The sequence below is a fragment of the Cygnus olor genome, chromosome 5 (genome assembly GCF_009769625.2).
Source record: "Cygnus olor isolate bCygOlo1 chromosome 5, bCygOlo1.pri.v2, whole genome shotgun sequence".
NCBI classification, from domain to species: Eukaryota; Metazoa; Chordata; class Aves; order Anseriformes; family Anatidae; genus Cygnus; species Cygnus olor.
The window spans coordinates 61,908,188-61,926,598 of NC_049173.1; the positions used below are offsets into that span (position 1 = coordinate 61,908,188).

General features: G+C 34.2%; 1 protein-coding gene across 9 annotated transcripts in view; it reads left to right on the forward strand.

Annotated features, from left to right (window-relative positions):
* The window catches only part of SOX6 (SRY-box transcription factor 6), a 385,626-nt gene that overhangs the window by 315,775 nt on the left and 51,440 nt on the right, over nucleotides 1-18,411 (forward strand). For all 9 annotated transcript variants that reach the window (XM_040557484.1, XM_040557486.1, XM_040557485.1 and 6 more), the window contains 3 exons: nucleotides 1,425-1,574; nucleotides 5,517-5,697; nucleotides 8,240-8,430. In XM_040557484.1, the coding sequence (XP_040413418.1) occupies nucleotides 1,425-1,574; nucleotides 5,517-5,697; nucleotides 8,240-8,430 (522 nt within the window). The remainder of the gene's footprint in view (nucleotides 1-1,424; nucleotides 1,575-5,516; nucleotides 5,698-8,239; nucleotides 8,431-18,411) is intronic.

An 18,411-nucleotide genomic window follows, 5' to 3' on the forward strand; every position in this document is an offset into this window, starting at 1 on the left:
CAGTAGTGTGTATGTGGAGGGGAAGCAACTACTGTATAGAATGCATTTCCATTTTTTAGAACATCACAGCAAGCTGGGAAATTAGTTTTCTGGCAAGGAAAAAAGCTAGCACCTTAGCCAAAATATTTAAACACCACTGGTTTCAAAATATTTATCTGTGATCCTTTTGTAGCCTTTGCATGGTATTGAAAAAGGATGTCAGGAAACAAACAAACAAACAACAGCTTCCATTTGTCACCCAGAGTTCTGGCTATGCCCCTCCTTCGTGCGTTTGTCTAGCCACTGAGTCACTGAGCTTGCAGTATTGTGCAACTTTCATTTCTGTGGAGGCTTGTTATATTAGAGAAATTGTTCCAAAGAAAGCAACAATTATGACATAAGCACATCTGGCTCTTGCAAATTATTCTTTATTAAGCTTTCATTTAATTACATGTGCTGAAAGGTCTGCTTTTGATTACTGTAATTTTTTTTATTTGTCCATCTGAATGATAGTAATGTTGGAAATTACATACAAACCACCTGGCTTTTTTCTCACTAATAAGGCAAAGTTTATATAGATTTATGTGTAGAAGAGGGATTAGGATCTTCCCTGTTTATGTTAGAAGAATTATTGCTGATGCTAATTCAAGGTGAGAGTTTAAATTTGGTCACTGGGAGGAAATTAAACCTATTTGCTTTTGTTCAGTAAATGCTTTAGATTGGTAGGAATAGTTTACTTTAATGTACACATCTTTTATTATGCTTCACTTAAACTTATGAAAAGCTGGATGTATATTCCATTAGGTTTTTTTTGGATTTTCGTAACTATTTACAGGAATTTTTAAGGCCTACACTCTCATTAACATTTATAGAAGGTAAAGATAATAATCACTGTACACTGAGGTGGAGACATAGCCTGTTGCCTATTTTAACTTTTCTTGCTATCTAAAGAAGATGCAGCATTGCCTTTTGGTAGCAAAGGATTCCCATGTCAGCTTCCAGCAGAGGTTCTAAAGTTGACATTTTGTAGAAGGCCTGAAACATGGATTGTTTCTGACGTGTTGATATCTCTTTATCATAACTAGTCTCACAGTAGTGCCATTTTTTGGCGTATTTGGGCGCAGTATTACACTTTGCTCTTTACTGTGACCGAGATGGACAGTATTTACTGCAAGAGTGAAAAAGAAATAGATACAAAACAAACTTAAGAAGAAAGGTATCAGTGTGTGGAAGTTTGCTAGGGTTGCTTGTTTGTTTGTTTGTTTTTTCTTTTTAATAATGAGAAGGGAAAAGCCACAAGCAGGAATGTGCTAAAAAAAAAAATAAAAACTAAATCTCTCAATCGCTCAAGAGAAGCAACAGCAGGGCAATAAAAATTATGTACACTTACAGCTTCTCTTCTAGGAATTTTGCAGGAATATGTTGTATATCTTCTTGTCTTCCAGCAACTGTATGCAGCTCAGCTGGCAAGCATGCAAGTTTCTCCTGGAGCCAAAATGCCATCTACTCCACAGCCACCAAATACAACAGGGGCACTCTCACCCACTGGGATGAAAAATGAGAAGAGAGGGACCAGTCCGGTAACTCAAGTTAAGGTATTGCTTATTAAAGAAAAAAGTTAGCATCTAAAAAGTATAGTGAAACTAACTGCTCTACTTGTTTTACATCTGGAAGTTGAAGCACACAAAAGCTCTTCAATATTCAAATAAAATGTTCAGTTTTAGTACTGCATTATCAGTACAGAGAATGGAAGAGAAAGTATTCACTTCTTGCTTCCAAAAATATCATACATCCCACTTCCTACCACAGGCAGCGCAACATATTCATCAGTAAAATGTGATATTTTCAAAATTTCAGTTTGTAATCTAGTAATGTGCGTAAATGGCATCCACGTCATAAATTGTTTCAGGTCGAACATTTGAGCATCTTAAAACACAGTGCTAGCTTATGTTGTTAAGGCAAGAGAGCCTGTAGATCTTCTAATTATTTTTACAAATCTAGCTGTATTTTTTCCACAGTTTTGGAAGAAGCCTCACATAAAAATAAAATGTAATTCAGGACTCCAGGGAAAACACTGTGGCACTGCAGATTGATTTGACTTTTGCTGCTTTCACGCAGCTGCTGACAACTGGGCTGCTCCTTGTTGGTTTTGTGCCATTGCTGGGTGCTTGTGCCTGCTTATTCTCACTTGCTTGGAACTAGGCAGCTACAACACAGCGTTTGCCAGCAGTGTGAAATGAACATTGTGCACCCCTTGAAGTCTGGTGCAGCAAGCACCTTTGGGCGGAACTGGCTGGCTTTTGTTGCTACTTTTTCCTGTGGTTGTTCTGATTTTCATGAGGGCAAATACACTGGAAAACAATTTACTCCAAACTGGAGAAAAAAATGAAGAAAAAAAAGAAACAACAACAAAAAAAATACCAACAAGCACATTCAGATGTTTTGTCAATTTGAATGATAGTGCTATAAATGCAGAACTATTAAAATAGATCTAAAGAAGGCATGTAGTGACTTTGTGTAGAGAGAGTATGCATTTTTTGCTAGTTGCTAAAACCTTGCAGGCACATAGTCCTTTAGCCTCAAATCAGCCTGGGAAGATTTTACTCGCTTGAGGTAAGGGTTTCTTTTTCTTTCCTTTTTTTTTTTTTTTTTTTTTTTTGACATGAGAGTAAAATATCATTCGTTTTTTCATTATCATCAATCATTGTGGTAAAGTGTGGGTGAATAGATATTTCTGCCTGGGCTGATAAATTTCCATGACATTTTTTTGCTAGGCTGAGAGTACTAATAAATAAAAACTATTCCATTATGGCCAGATCTAACATTTATTTAGCAAAGTGTTCACTTTACTTAACTGTAGATGTGTATTGGTCTAATATTTTACCTCTTGTAATCCAATGCCAGGCTTGAGAGCAGTCACTGAAATTTACCACATATGCAGAGTTTGTTATGGTCAATACAGAAGCCACCAAAAGCAAAACCCAACTGTTTCAGCAAAGTTGCCATAGTATAGTGATACCTAACACCGGTGATTTATGGTATTGAGAATATACTACTGACTACTTTAATGTGAAAAAGTAATTTCATAAGTGAGTGAGCCAAATGGATCTACACCAAACCAAACCTTTACTATATGAGTCAAATTTTCCCTGGTTAAATTTAAGCACATATCTCCTTGAACCAAGGCCAATACCATTCCAACTTTGTGGCCAGCTGAGTCCTATTACAGACTTGACCACATGCAAATTCTTGGGGGTTTCCCTACATAATTTAACTTGAATGGACTGAAATATATGTTAATAAAAAAGAAGCCTTTTTATTGTTATTTTATTAACATGATTGCATTGAAAATATTAAAAATGAACTACAAGTGCTTTATGTGGACAAATACCAATGGCTAATGGAAAAAAAATAATTATTAGTATAAAACACTAATAAAATAGTACTTATATGCTGTCTTTGCAAATTTTTACCTATATAGAACATGACAGTTTTGATGGTCATGCATTGCTTAAATCCTCTGTATGTTCTCTGTATTTAAACAGTTATTTGTATATACTATATGCATTATTTATAGAACTAATAGGTTTCTTTTACAGTAGTCAGATCTTTCAAAAAATAATGATAGCTTTTTCAAGTCAGTGACCAGAATGTTTTCCAGCTTTTTGGTTGCCTCACAGAAGAGAATGCTGTTTATGAAGTACAAACAAACAGGTTCCGGCAGTGTTCAGATTTTTTTCCCATGATGGTATCATCAGTAGTAGGCAGAAAATTATTTAGAAATTGAACACGGTAGCACAGGTTTCTATGGTACATGCTCTCAAGCCTTAGTCTGGCAAACTTCATAGTCTGAAAGGGGCTCTGAACTTTCACAGAAATTCATTGAAGCCAGTTTGTACCTGTGCAATGAAACAGCTTGCACATAACTTGGCCACAAAGCGCAAGAATGTACTATGTCTCTTATACCTTTGTGTTTCTGTTTTCACTTGGACTCTGAACAGGTGTGGGCATTTGTGTGTACTGCAAGGTCAGGAAGAATGAAAATGTCAAGCAGTTTTATAGGAACAGTTTAAAAGTGGTGATATAATGGCATTTTAAATACCCTTTTGTTGCATTTTCCTGTATAATGCTTTGTATATGATCAGATGTACTTCATTAAATCACCGCTTGACAGTGAGGAGAATGGAAGAGATGAGATAATGTAGTGTATTATTGTATTCTGATATAGTTCTAAGCTTTGAAGTGATCAGTGCAGTGTTTTAAAATGGGGATGATACACTCTTATATCTAGCATGATTCTGCTTTGGGCATATTTTAGATGAGAGATCTGTCTTGCTGGGCTCTTTAATTACAGAAAATCACTATTTCACAGTTTTCCAAATGCTCTGTCTTGTTTAACATATTAAGCAAAAGGAACAAACCCAGAGAATGGGAAGAAGGTTATGATGTTAATATCTACCCCGATCAAAGAAGTTAATTACTTGAATGAGTCTTCTTCCAAAAGTTTAGATTTTTCTCAAATAGACTTATTCTCCCATAGCACTGAAACAAGATTTGTGTCAAAGAGAGAATTTCTTCCGTAATTGCGTATGAAAAGTATCAAAAGATATAAGCGTACTGATACTAGATTTACATATCCTTAAAAAATACTCCTTGTCTTTATGCAAATGAACATACAAATACACTAAAGGTTGAATGCATAAGAAATAACTACAGAATACAGAAATAATTACAGAAGTATCAAACAATCAAGAAGCAGAATTGCATTTATATGAAAAAAAGTCTGATTTTACATTAAACTGTCAAAAACACATGGCACAGAGGAATAATAAAATATTGTAAAATATACAAAATTAAAAGTAGAAAATATATGAAATATGTTTTAAAATGCATACAGTATGCATTGATTACTGTAGTAAGTCAAGGAATCTAAATTCAATGAAATTCTTATCTTTTATTGTGAGGGAACAGCATAGATAATTTTACTAAACAAAACATGCAGTCAAAATAAGATGCATGGAATGTATAAGCTAGCAGCAGCATTAAATGTGGGCCAAAGAACTGTCAGGGGTTTCCAAATGATTCTTTCATGGAAGTACTTCTGATTGCTTAGTTTTTAATACATTTAAAAATAAGTTACATAACTTATTTTTATAGTGCCAGGAACTTTTCAAATAGAACCAATGCAAAAGCATTACTGAGCTGCTGGAAATTTTAAATAATTCTTTGTAAATGCCCTAGGTTAATTTAGATCTCTGAAAACACATTAGGAAATTAGGCTGTAATGTGAGCTAATTCAAATTTTAATTTGGCAAAAAGAACGATCCAGCCACATAGTTAATGTAAATAGAAGCATAACACAGATAAATTAATGAGATTTCCTTTCATTGAATCTTAAAGGAGGCAGATAATTAGCTTCTTTTGTTATTATTGCAGGAGAACGTGATATTGTCTTCGAGGTGTAAAGTAAATGCTGCTTGCAAAATGATTTGTTCATTTGTCTTTTCCTAATAGTTATTTACATTAAACTCTTGTAGGATGAAGCAGCCCAGCCACTGAATCTTTCAGCCCGACCCAAGACAGCTGAACCTGTCAAATCCCCGACATCTCCAACACAGAATCTCTTCCCAGCTAGCAAAAGCAGTCCAGTGACAGTGACAAACAAAAGCGGCATCCCCAGCCCCCTTGGTGGATCTCTGGGAAGAGGATCCTCTTTAGGTAACTATTCTGTCCTTGGAAAAGGAGAAAACTGGCAGGTTTTCTGTGTAAAATGTCAGCTTGAACACACTTACATCTGAATTAAATATATAGTTGGATCTACATTTCTGTTTAAAATGGAGAGAAAAAATGCAGGAAAGATTTCCAACTAACTCTTGAATGCCAGGGGTTTACAAGAGTAAACAAAATGATACAGCAGTGATATGCATCTATAGGAAATACAGCAAATAAATATTTAACATATACATGCAAATATATACACATAATAATGTGCATATGTGATAAACATGAAAAAGGTGTTTATATTGATATCTTCTCCAAAGACATCAAATGGATGTATACATTCAGGGTTAACTTTTGAATTTTGGTCTCTGGATTAAATGGACAAAAGAAAAAAAAAAAAAAAGCAGCTTTGCATGCATATAGAGCCTGATTAGATATTAGACGTAGAGACGTGATGGCTCATGTGATGAGTTAAATCCAGTGCAACAGTATATAATACTTCAAATAAGTAAGTTTTCTGTCACTCCTTGAGCCAAGGTTTGTCCATGGTTCACGATGATTCAGAAGTCAGGCAGGAAGGTAACTCCAAATGTGTTTTTCAGCTGTTTAGCCCAAATATACCATTAGTTTTACCCAGAACAACATTCTGAAAGAAAAATAATTCTCTGTATCCTGGGTATTAAGTTCATTTTACCTAGACAATCTACTGAATAAATTGTTTATTTTTTTATCAAAGACAAAATGTCTTCAGCCCAGCCAGTGTAGTTTATTATCTGTTCATTTTATTGTTTGTTCAAGTTTTTATTATTTGTTCATATATCTGACAAGATTCTGTTAATGCATATGGTTGCAAATAAGGAATTTTTTTTACCCATGTTAACGATTCTTTAATTAAGAGATAAATCTTATTAAGTAATGAAACAAAATTGATCTGAAAACTGGACATGAAGACTATCTTAACTAGTCAAGAAACAGAATCAAGAGCTGTAAAATTTAGATTACCAGGCCTAAAGATCAGATAGTAGATTTTAACCATGACTAAATACAAACCACTTCCTCACAATCTGTAGCTCAAGTGTACTTGTAAAATATATAGAAACACTTGTGAATAATGAACAGATATGTTAAATACATACATTAAATGTATAAAAATTATGATTAAATATATAAAAATTATGATTTGTTCCATTCTTAAAAGACTTATACCAATATGAACTCGCAGACTATTCTAGAGAAATGGATAAAGAAGATATGCCTAGGGTGTGACTATTTTTCCTGTAAATCATAAAAACATTTCCCCTTGATCCAGAAGTAAAGAAGCTACAGAAGTATTGTCAAAAATCAACAAACAACATGGGATCTTTTGTTCTGTTTTATGATAAATTTAGGTGGAGTCTAAATCTCATTAAGTCACAGTTCCATTGCATTCATTCCCATCTAGACCACTGTATTATATCAACTTTTTGGTTCCCAGGATGAAGTGTGAGAAGCATGTAATCTTAATGTTTTTCATTTTAAAAGAATTCAGGGTCTTTTGAGGTTGAAATTTATTATATTTTAATTACTTTATTTTATTTATATTCTCTATATATTTTACTTAAATATTGTATATTTACTGATTTGTTATAGTGGAGTGTTAGTAAGTACACAAATACCACAAATTCAGAGCTTTGATAAAGGACATCAACTTAACAGTCAGATACACAGACCATGCACAAACTTTGCTCAAAGTTTTTTATCTTGAATGTATATACACAAATCTATCCATGTGCTGCATGAAGGATACTCCCATGAAGGAACCAGTGGTCTAGTCAAAGCTTTGCCACAGCACGGCAAAACAACCAGTCACCAAATAATTGCTGTCTTTTGGTCTAAAATGAGAAAGTGTATCTGGAGTACTCATCTTTACCTCTCGAATGCATTTTAAAATGCAACAGAAATGTTTTGTGTGAGTTTGATGCATGTTTAAGAATTTCCCTTTCTGTCCAGAAAAACAGAAAGAAAAACAGATTTTCTCTACCAATTTAGAGCTTTATACTTATGTTAAGATAATAATAGATTCTGTCTGCCACAATAACTATGGGTGCTCTTTCAGAAATTGAAAGCTAAATATGTGGAGTGAAGGCTCTGTCTTGATAGATTCTAAAAATTGACATAGACTTTCATGTCCAACTAAAGATTTCTTTCTCCTTCTTTGTTCATTTTGTCAATTTTTATTAATACCTCAAAGGCTTCCCACTTAACCTTCCGATAATTGTTGGGTTTAACAGAGAGTCTGTGGGTATACTCAGATACTTACATATACATATGAGGCTACAGCAAGACTTCAGTGGTTGTATTTATAATACAACAAAAGAGGAGCACAGGCTTATCAATCAATTCTATAGATTAATTCAGCCTTCAAACAGACAACAACTGCCACTCCTCCTCCTTTTGCAGATGTTAGTTGGTTGGAGTTTTTAACGGGATGAGAGCTGAGTAATTACACTGGATTCTAATTTTAATGATTACCTAAATAAAGTGTGTTCTCTGTTTATAGATATCCTTTCCAGTCTTAATTCACCTGCCCTATTTGGGGACCAGGACACAGTAATGAAAGCCATTCAGGAGGCTCGAAAAATGAGAGAGCAGATCCAAAGGGAGCAGCAGCAGCAACAGCAGCCTCATGGTGTTGATGGAAAATTGCCCTCCATGAATAACATGGGTCTAAACAACTGCAGGAACGAGAAGGTAATGTCTGCCATTGCCACACAGTCTGTCATTCATTCTTTTCCCTGCAAATAGCTTCTTATTTTTATATAAAATTTCTTTTTACAGCCTTTAGCCATCTCTGATTCATGTTAAATACAGCTTGTCACTTCACAGTGCTGTGCTACAAACTTTCTGTGTTTACAAAACAGCATTCAAAAAAACAATCCTATGCACTACATATGATTAATCTGTAAGCATGAATATAACAATGTGGAAAATGAATTAGTTGAAGCTACTATTGTTTGTGGTCATTACATTTTGAGTTGTGCTTTTGAGAATGTTTGGATTGATAAGTATGACAGAAAGGCGAGTTACATACTAGCATGGTGGAGTATCACAATGTTCTTGAATGTATCTGAGTATGCTTAAATCTGTGACTCAGATTCAACAAAGAATCTAAGCTCAAAACAGTGCTTTTGGCTCTTGGTTTCGGTAGGAAATTAGAAATCCACATTCTTTGTTGAATCTTGACTTAGTTTCCAAATAGTAAAGTGAAATGGGGAACTGTAATAAAATAGAGAAAGTGGAGAGAGAGAATATCCAGCATTGGACTGAGCAGGACAACATTCAGTTTACCAGACAGCAACCTGGAATCATACCCCAAAGGTGAGGAACAGTTTCTGTCATGCATCTTAAGGACTACTCAGAGGGCAAAGAACTCCTTTGTAAAATTGTTTGCATCTGTGTTGTCCTGCTCTGTGGCCTTTCCAAAGCCTACAAGTTTTGCTCCAGGAACAGGTCTCCGTGTGTATAATAAAGCCAGTAAACACTGAATTAGGTAACTGGCTGAGCTATAAGGCAGCCCTTTTGGTGAAGAATGCTACTCTGTTAGCTTCCTTAGAGGTGGCTTATGCTGCAAAAAATACAGCATATATGATTTTACACCACTGACACAAAGTCAGTTATATACCACAAGACTTGCTCTACATTTCAGTTAACTAGAAAGGAGTCCCAGGAATATCCCTGTAATCATTATGGCATTGGACAAATTGGAACTGTTATGATTCAATTTGGTAAAGAACAGAAACTGACACATTCATTAGCCTACAAAGCACCTAGTGTTTCAGAGTATTTCCTGGAGAAAAGAAAAATAATTCATTAATGAAATTCTGTGATATTCTGTATTTCAGAGCGTAGGTTCTATATACTTTGGGGAGTATAGAGGGAGATAATATTATACTCCAAAGAGCAACAGGAATTTTTTATCTAGGCTGAGTATAAGATTCAGTAGAATATTATTTATAACTTAAACCATGAATTTGATGATATGATCTTTTCTCAACTCACAAGGGAATACTTAGTGAGTAAGCAGACTGTAGGAAGGCACAGAAAGGAAAGGAAATGTAAACAGAGCTGTCAAATATTGATGCATACCTTTTAATCTACATTTTATATTTTTGCTTGATTCTTTACATCACTTAAAGCAAGAGAAAGGGTTGGTGTCTATTAAAACAATTTGTTAAACAATTACTACACAGGATTAAAATGATTTTACAGGACAAATTCAGAGGTTAATAGATTTTTATTTCTACTAGTGTTAGTTTAAGTGTCAACATTTAAAACCTCATTTAATACAGGTTCATACTATGAAAAACAGAGGAATTAATAACTGATTAAGTAGGCCATATTCAGACAAAACTTTCAATGTAAAGTCAGTGTTTGTCTTAACTAACTGAGATGTAGGGTAGTAACGTTAAAGTTATAAAATAAATGTCATGCCTATGATTAGTATTAAGAGTTTATAAAATAATGCTAGTTTTAAAATGTATTTTATGAGTTTCAGTTGCTTGACATTTAAAAATATCTAAGACACTATAAGGGCTATTAAAAGAATTCTTAACATTTCATTTGAATTTGAAAAGTATAAAAATGGCATCTGCTTACTTATCAGGCCTGTTCCCTGAGTTTTTTCAGTACCATGTTTACTTCTTGTATTGGATACAGTAAATTCTTATTTTTCCTTTCATCTTTTAAAGAAAGGGAAATAAATGGTTCAGTGGATAAACTGGAATTTCTTTTTTTGTGCAGGTTACTAGCAATACACAATTCCTGATACACATGTAGGAACAACACAGATGGATGTACAGGTTCTAGGTTGTGGTTATACATCACACAATATGAGGAAAAAAATTTAATTTACTTGCCAATTTAGCAGAGTTTATTGGAAGTCTTAAAAATATATAAAAAACATTGTTCTCAAATGCTGTCTTTTGTCTGGAGGCTTCTCATGGCAGCGTTTGAAACTTTTAAACTCTGAGAAGAAACAGCAGCAAGGAAATTTGTAGTTAAATCTCTAAATCCCTTTATATAATCCTGCTAGCTTTGTTTACTGTAGCACGTACTATAGAAGGAATCGTTAAAGCAGGAAAAAGTTATAGTATGTACTCTGATTTTACCTTTGGTATACTAGTTTGTTATCCTTGCTCTGAAAATGCAAGAACAGCAGGGTTTGCAAAAGAATGGGATATAAATTAGTCGTTTTCAATGCTGATATGTCCTGACTCACTATCTTAAAGAAAATAGAAGAGTTAAGTCAGAGTCATGAATACTAAGGGAATATATTTATATTTTATAGCATGTATAAAATACATTAAAAACAGAGGCATCCTTTGCACAAATAGAATTTTAGAACACTCATTTTACTCCTTTTACCCCTTGCCTTTCAATTTTTACATTATGGTGTATTTCTTTTACTTTAAAATTGATGGCTAGGATGATCAAAATGGGGGGAGGGAATGATAGATCACTTCAGTAAAAAAACATAATTTTGAAATAATTGCATGCAAAGAATATAGTGTATACTTTGTCATAATCCCATTGAGGCTTTGATAGCACAGTTGCTATTCTGGACTAGTTTCTTTTGAAGAATGAGGACACTATGTTTTCAGGACCAAATTTTCAGAAATGGGCTTCAGGTAATTAGACTTGTATAAATAAGTAGCTAGAAGCTGGCACCAGAAAAAGATGACAAATTAATTGCCTGCAGATGGTTTAAAAAAGCTATTGAGTTTTGGTCAGTTACTGGTCTTCAAGTTCAGATAGCCGGTAATAGTTTGTTGTGCAAATGATTGCCATTATAAAATTATGTACATAGCTTCAAAGCCTGGGCTTAGGCCTTTTTGAAAATGTGTCACTTAAATCTCAGAAAGCTTTGTATTTCGTTAGAGACACAGAACTGAAAATTGCCTGTGTTCATGTTCTGCTGTTCAAAAAAATCTACAAAGCTTTAAAAGTGCTCATAGAGATTCACTCATCAGAAAGCGCAAAACAAAAACACGAAGCGCTGGCACAGTCATGCTTTACCATTTGCAAAAACATTAAGGTTAGGCTACTCTTCAGAGATGATACTATTCAAAGGACATCTACAATTTCAGGGTTATTTCAGTTTGTGTATGCAAGGCAAAAAGTCATTAGAACAGAGCTGACATTTTCTCCTTTACCTGGCGCGTGTCAGATGCAGGCTGACTGAGGAAAAGGCTTCACAGAGTAAAGAGAAATACTAAGGAGGGGGAGAGAATTAGGAAAATCCAGAAGATTTTCCAGGCTACAAAGTTCTTTCAATTTGATATGAGCAAAAAGTAAAATTGTAAGAAAATTGGCTTCATTCAGAGGCTATGACTTTTTTTTTTCCAGTCAAGCCATGCTTACCTGCAACAGAAACGAGTGCATTAAAGTACTTAAAACAGAATTTGCATTACTAGAGCTGCTTGAATTTATTTTAGTACTTTAAACTAGGATGAATGCCTAGAAGATTTTATTTAAGGCTCTAAATGAACCTGAAAATGGTATGTAATCTATAACATAACTGACATTATATTAAAAGGACCAGATTTTCCGATCTTGCTGCCTTTTTTTTTTTTGTGTGTGTGCCTAAAGCATGAAAACAGTGACAAAAAAACTTCAGAAAATCTTTGTAGAAAAAATATAGGCAAATATGCATTAATCTTCATTGGAGAAAAATATATGAAGTCAGGATATAACACATACCCACTAAATATTTGCATTTCTGGACATGGTTCTGGGCAACCTGCTCCAGGTGGCCATGCTTGAGCAGGGGGCAGTGGGCCAGGTTGCATGCAGATGTCCTTTCCAAGCTAAACCATTTTGTGAAATAATCACAACATATCTGCTAGACCCAGGGATACCCCCACCTCCCCATTTTCTTACACAGAAAGAAAATTATTTGAGATTTGAGAAGAAGCAGAATGTAGTATAACATTTGTATGTTTATATTCCATTCTCATTCTTTCGTAGATTTTTAGAGAACTGTATATTTGCAGTAGGAAACCAGAATTGGACCCCAAAATAAATGACGAGTCAGCACCTGCTTTCTGGGAATTATTGTACTGTAGTACCCCTTATAATGAGCCTTTTATTCCTTTCTTATCTCTAAATAAATATTTTACAATTTGAATCCACATCATTTATGCTAATATAGACCACTGTTTGTATGCAAAATGTGTACATTCTTAAAAACATATATTATTTACCCTTGGAGATGTTACAGTCTATTGATCAAATCCATATTTAGGCACTTGGATTTGACTTGATAAGCCATAACGACTCCTTTGGAGGTGTTACGGTCTGCTGTATTTAGGGACTGTTAAATATGTGGATTACTGACACAATAGAGTGTAACAACTCCTCTGGAGCTGTTACGCTTCATCATTTATATGAAGCCACTGCACATGCGTGCAAACTATGCCTGATAAAACACTTCGGGAAGTCTTTGTAGAAAAAGTTACTAGTCATACATAGTCTCCTTTTCACTGCCCGCACCCCTGCGATGACTCCATCGTTGTATTGCATTCTTCTAAATGCAAGCAGTACTGGATTATGTTGCTGTTTGTTTTGTTTTGTTTTGTTTTTCCAGCTTTTTTCTCTCTGTATATTCAACACTGTAGACAGAACAACTGCAGAGGCAGGAGTCACAGTACTTTTTCTGCAGCTGCAGGGTGTTTCTCAGAGAATCACAAAGAGAAGTACCTTGTACTAGCATCCTTGTTACTAGTCATTTCTGAAATAAGTACAAAAACAAAACACAAAACAACAGAAAAAAACACATTTAAGAAAATACACTTTCAGAGTATCTTATGTTTGATTATCTTTTCCTTTTATCAAACACACTGATGACCACCCTTAAATTGAGAACATGAATAAATTAGTTATAAGGGCCTTGTGGATTTTTATAAATCTTTATGAATAATGGGTTTAGATTTGTAGCAAGTGATTCATTCTCTTTTGCTTTTAACTTTTAAGAAAAACTTTTTTTCCCCTTTAGTTTCTTATATAAGAACCTTTATTTGCAGCTGGCAAATAAGAAGTCATCGCTTATATTTCATAGTACTGGGAGACATAACTGAAGCTGTAAGCATTTTCAGTTGGATTCTTGTTTCTGTGGGTTAAATCTTAATTCTACTTGTAATTAAAGGGCAAATACCTTAGTCAGGCAAAAAAAAAAAAAGAATAGTAGCGTCAATAACAAATGACTAGCTTTACAAAGTTGTTACTTTTTCATGGTATTGTCTCAAGAATCATACCAAGTTCTGTTCTTGGAACTCCACAACTTAAAGAAGGTCCTACCCCATATAGCTCACACTTAGGTATGTTATAATGTAAGTTTAAATGTATATTTTTAAATTCTGTAATAGGAAATCTGGAACAGTATAGAGAGGAAAAAGAAAGACACTGTTTTCTTTAACTCAGTGAGAATGTATTTCATCTGTCTAATGAAGAATCTGATTTCCACAAAGAGACACTGCAACTGGGAAACTGTTTTTGCTGAATATGTCATTCTCCTCAGTCAACAAACCTTTACCTGTGGAGTTTCTGAGACGTAGAAGGAGGCATCCCCTTTACAGTCCCATAATTTTAATACAGATAAATTACTTTTCTAAATTAGATGCTCCAGAACAGGGAGAACTTTCAAATACAAATCCCAGCAGTCCTTGTTCTTACCAACATTCCTTATACATTACTGTGAATTTGTCCTGTTTAGTAATCTAATTGTGGCCGTAAATAATATATGTAAGCAAAGATTTTTTTAATACTAAGTGTTCAAAGTTAACTTCCTAAAGCCATATTTGGACACTGGTATTTTATTATAAAAAATCTTCATTAAAAAATAAGTTCTAAAGTTTTTTGAAAGTGCAATAATTTTGCAATTTCCTTCTTTGGCTTAGCACTTATCCTTGCCACATGAAAAATCTTCCTTTATTTTATATTAACTATAATGCTTCCTTAATAATTTTGAAAGCAAAGTAGTTACTCAAGTGAAATTTTTATGAAATAGCCATAATGTAGGAGCCAAAGTTCCACAGAGCTAGCTCTGAAAATTTTACCTCAGTGCGGGGAAGCAGATTTGTTAGTGTCTATACAGTTACCATCTATTTTCAGTGAAATTCAGTAGTTTTGTATCCTTCTACAGCACTTTTTATGATTATTTGGGCAACTCAGAATTTCAACTGATGTAATACTGCCCCCTTTTATTAGAACTGGAAAACATGCTGTTTATTTATGCTGTTGCTTCCAGTGTTTGAAATTATGTGACAAGATAAGATAAACCATGAAATCAGTATAACAAGGAAGGGGAGGAAAAAAAAAAAAGTAACAATTCCAAGCAACTTTTTTGCTGGGTGTATTGTCTGTTTTATGACTGGGCATCCTATGCAGCATGTTATGCCAGGGAAATCCCTTCTGTGTTTCTGAGTTCGGGGTGTTGACAGGTTTTGCTTTTATATGAATTTTATTATCATATGTGCTTGCATTGGTTTTCTAAATCAGTGCATTTTTAGGACAACAATAGGGCACAATGTGCATTTTTTTTTTTTAATTATTTTATAATTATTTATTCTAAGGCCTGATCAGGAATTAGATGCATCTTTGGATAGCTGGATGATTTTAAAATCCCTCAGACGTGGAGTAGTGTTGCAGTGAATTTATTTTTGCAATTAGAACTTTAAAATGTAATTCAAAATTAAATTTGAGGTAGAGCTTCTTGGGGGAAAAAAAATGGGGGAAGAAAAAAAAAAGCCCTAACCCCTGAGTCTCCAACTGTATCTCTTAAAGAGAAGAGTTTTCATTAAAAAAAAAAAACAAAGGGAAAAAAAAAAAAACTTACTTTTGATATAACCCTGAAGCCTGTACTATATCACTAGCTTTCACAGATATCACAGAAAATAAAACCAGGCTTAGAAATTTTACCTATACTTAAAGAAATGTTTTATCTGACTTTTCTGTATTTAGTGAGGAAGGTGATGGAATTTGTAACTTCAGATGCATAGAGGGGTCAAGTACAGCCCTGACACTGGTACCCAGATTATAAGAGTTATGGGAGGAAAATGCCATTGCCAACATTAGCCTCTGTATAAGAACATAGCTCCATTATCAAGGCCAGGTTTATAATGGGAACCAGGTGTGAGAGGCTGTGGGTATGAAATCTTGTCAAGTCTGTTCCTCAGACTCGAAAGATAGAAATATTAAAGCTGCTCATGGAACGCTAACCTCCTGCCTGTACGTAACATTAGGATTCAGTCTTTAGCTGATTGCATAGCTATTACTCAAATACTCCTATTTACACCTAAGTATTCATACTTATGCCTACCAATATACTCACTGTTTGTTTTTTTTTTTCCCAGATTTATTTTGTATGCTATGTGTGGAAAGACATAAAAATAATGTATTTGAAATTTGCACATTAAAAATACATGTTCACTCAAACTGTGGAATTGACAATAAGAAGACAAAAAGAAGCAGTGTAAAATCTCTGGCATATATAGGTCATCTAAATTTACAGATAAGTTAGCTTTGGCATCAGCTTACTGTGGATCCAGTTTTGCACCAATGGAAGGGGTTGCTGTGCAGACCTCTCTTTTTAAGCCTTTTGGTCAATTGCCTTACTTTACAAAATTGTCTTGATAAAGTAGGTAGCTTGTGCATTTGCACTCCAGTATATCAGATACACAGTTAAATGCTTAGTGCCCCAAATCATGTAGCAGCTGGTTAAAATAAAATCTAAATTATTTGTCTATTGATTAAATTATCAAAAATCAGTTAAGTAAAAAATGCAGTATTTGGAAAGTATAAATCACTGACACTTTTTTGACCATAAAATAAAAAAAAAAAAGTTTGGCTAGTGATGTAATGTATAAAAGTAAGAAGTTAAAAGAAAATGCACCCAAAGGACCTCCATGAAACATTATTAATTAACTATATATATATAAACACTATATGTTGAAGAAAGTCCCCATATTATCTGAAGTTTTCAAGTTTTTCATTGCTTCCAGGTCAATCACAAAAGCACTTAGAAATAAAATACTGTTTTCAGGAAAGAAACCAGCACACTCTTTGGGAATTAGTTGCTAGTTTTGCCTTTGTATATCGACTACTGGAGTTTTTGCCACTACCTATGCTTAACAACATGCTTGTATGGTGGCTGAATACAACTGTGATGTTTTATTTCTGTTGTCAGGGCTACTTGAAGGATTGCCTAGCTGCATATTTTAGACCTCATTAATAATAATGGTGATGATAATAATAACAATAACAAAAGGGGGGATTGGCCCATTTCTTCTATCTCTTTTCCAGCTCAGGAAAAAAATGCCAAATATCAATTGCATGGGGAATTTCCTGTGGAAAGGATAAAAACTTTGCCCTCTTTTGGTCTTTTCTCTTAAATATTGGAGCAGCAAAATATCCTAAAGGGACAGCATTTGATGAAAATGTGTCCCAGAGCTAAATGCTGAAAAATTTGCACAAAAAAAAGTGGGGATAATTTTTCCAGGAGAACATGTGTTCTGCCATAAAGGAATAGTGTCTTTGTGATGGCTGTAACAGCATAATGGTTGTACCTTCTTATGTACAATCCATTTCTAAGCTACTCAAGGGACTTTGCAGATATATACTGAAATTTATCCCATGTTTTTATTATGCATCTCCACAAAACAATAAAAATAGGTTGAAAATTACTGTTCAAACATAAATTCTCTGGGACAGGAATATATTCATTGATTTAAATTGTGGGTTAGAATGGTAGCTGCACAATTCTGTCATATCACTTCTTCAATTGTCCTGAGAACTACAGAATATATTTGCATGTTATTTCACACTTAGATACAAGCACAGACATCCACAAAGTTACTACCATTTATTTCCAAGCTCTCTGTTCATTCCTGTAAGTAAATGTACAACACCAAATACATTGCCAGTATCACTCTTTTAACTGCAGTATATTAAGTAAAACAAAGATAAATTAGGATTACTCTGCCTGATATTCATTACTTTCTAAAATTAAAGATGTCTTCTGTTTCTCAGGTATCATTAGCCTGCATCAATAGGTACGATAAACTGAAATACACTCACTGTTATAGGATATTTACTCAGCTGCCTGTTTGTGGGATTATATGCTACTTTGTGCTGATTTAACTGTTTTGCTTCTAACAAAACAATAAGAATGCTAGCAGGTAAAATCTTCTTTCATCTCATGAAAAGAGTTGAGCAAGTAATACAAAACAGTATTTGCAAATGTTTGAGATCTCATTAATGGAGTTATGCCATGCTTGTTCCTTACTTTGTTTTCTTTTCACAAATATTCATGCAAACAGATTTTTATTTCTATGGTTGTATTTGCATGTGAACGTGGACATTTGTGCATGATTACAGACATTTGCTGTTTATGCCCAAATTGATAACCTCCTGTTAAAAAATAAAAAAAAAAAAAAAAGGAGGTTTTGATTCACCTCCCACTCCAAACTCCATGTTGACCAAACGAGGATCACAGTATCAGGGAACATTTCCATCCCTGATACAGTGCTGATGCTATTTGTAGATCTCTACAGCAGCTCTGTGAACTTTGCAGCATTTAATCTAGAGATCCTACAGACTTCGCTTCTCTGTGCCTTACCACTGTCACCTTTTTCCTATGGATGGTATGCCAGAGGCATGTTCATCTTTTTTTCCTGT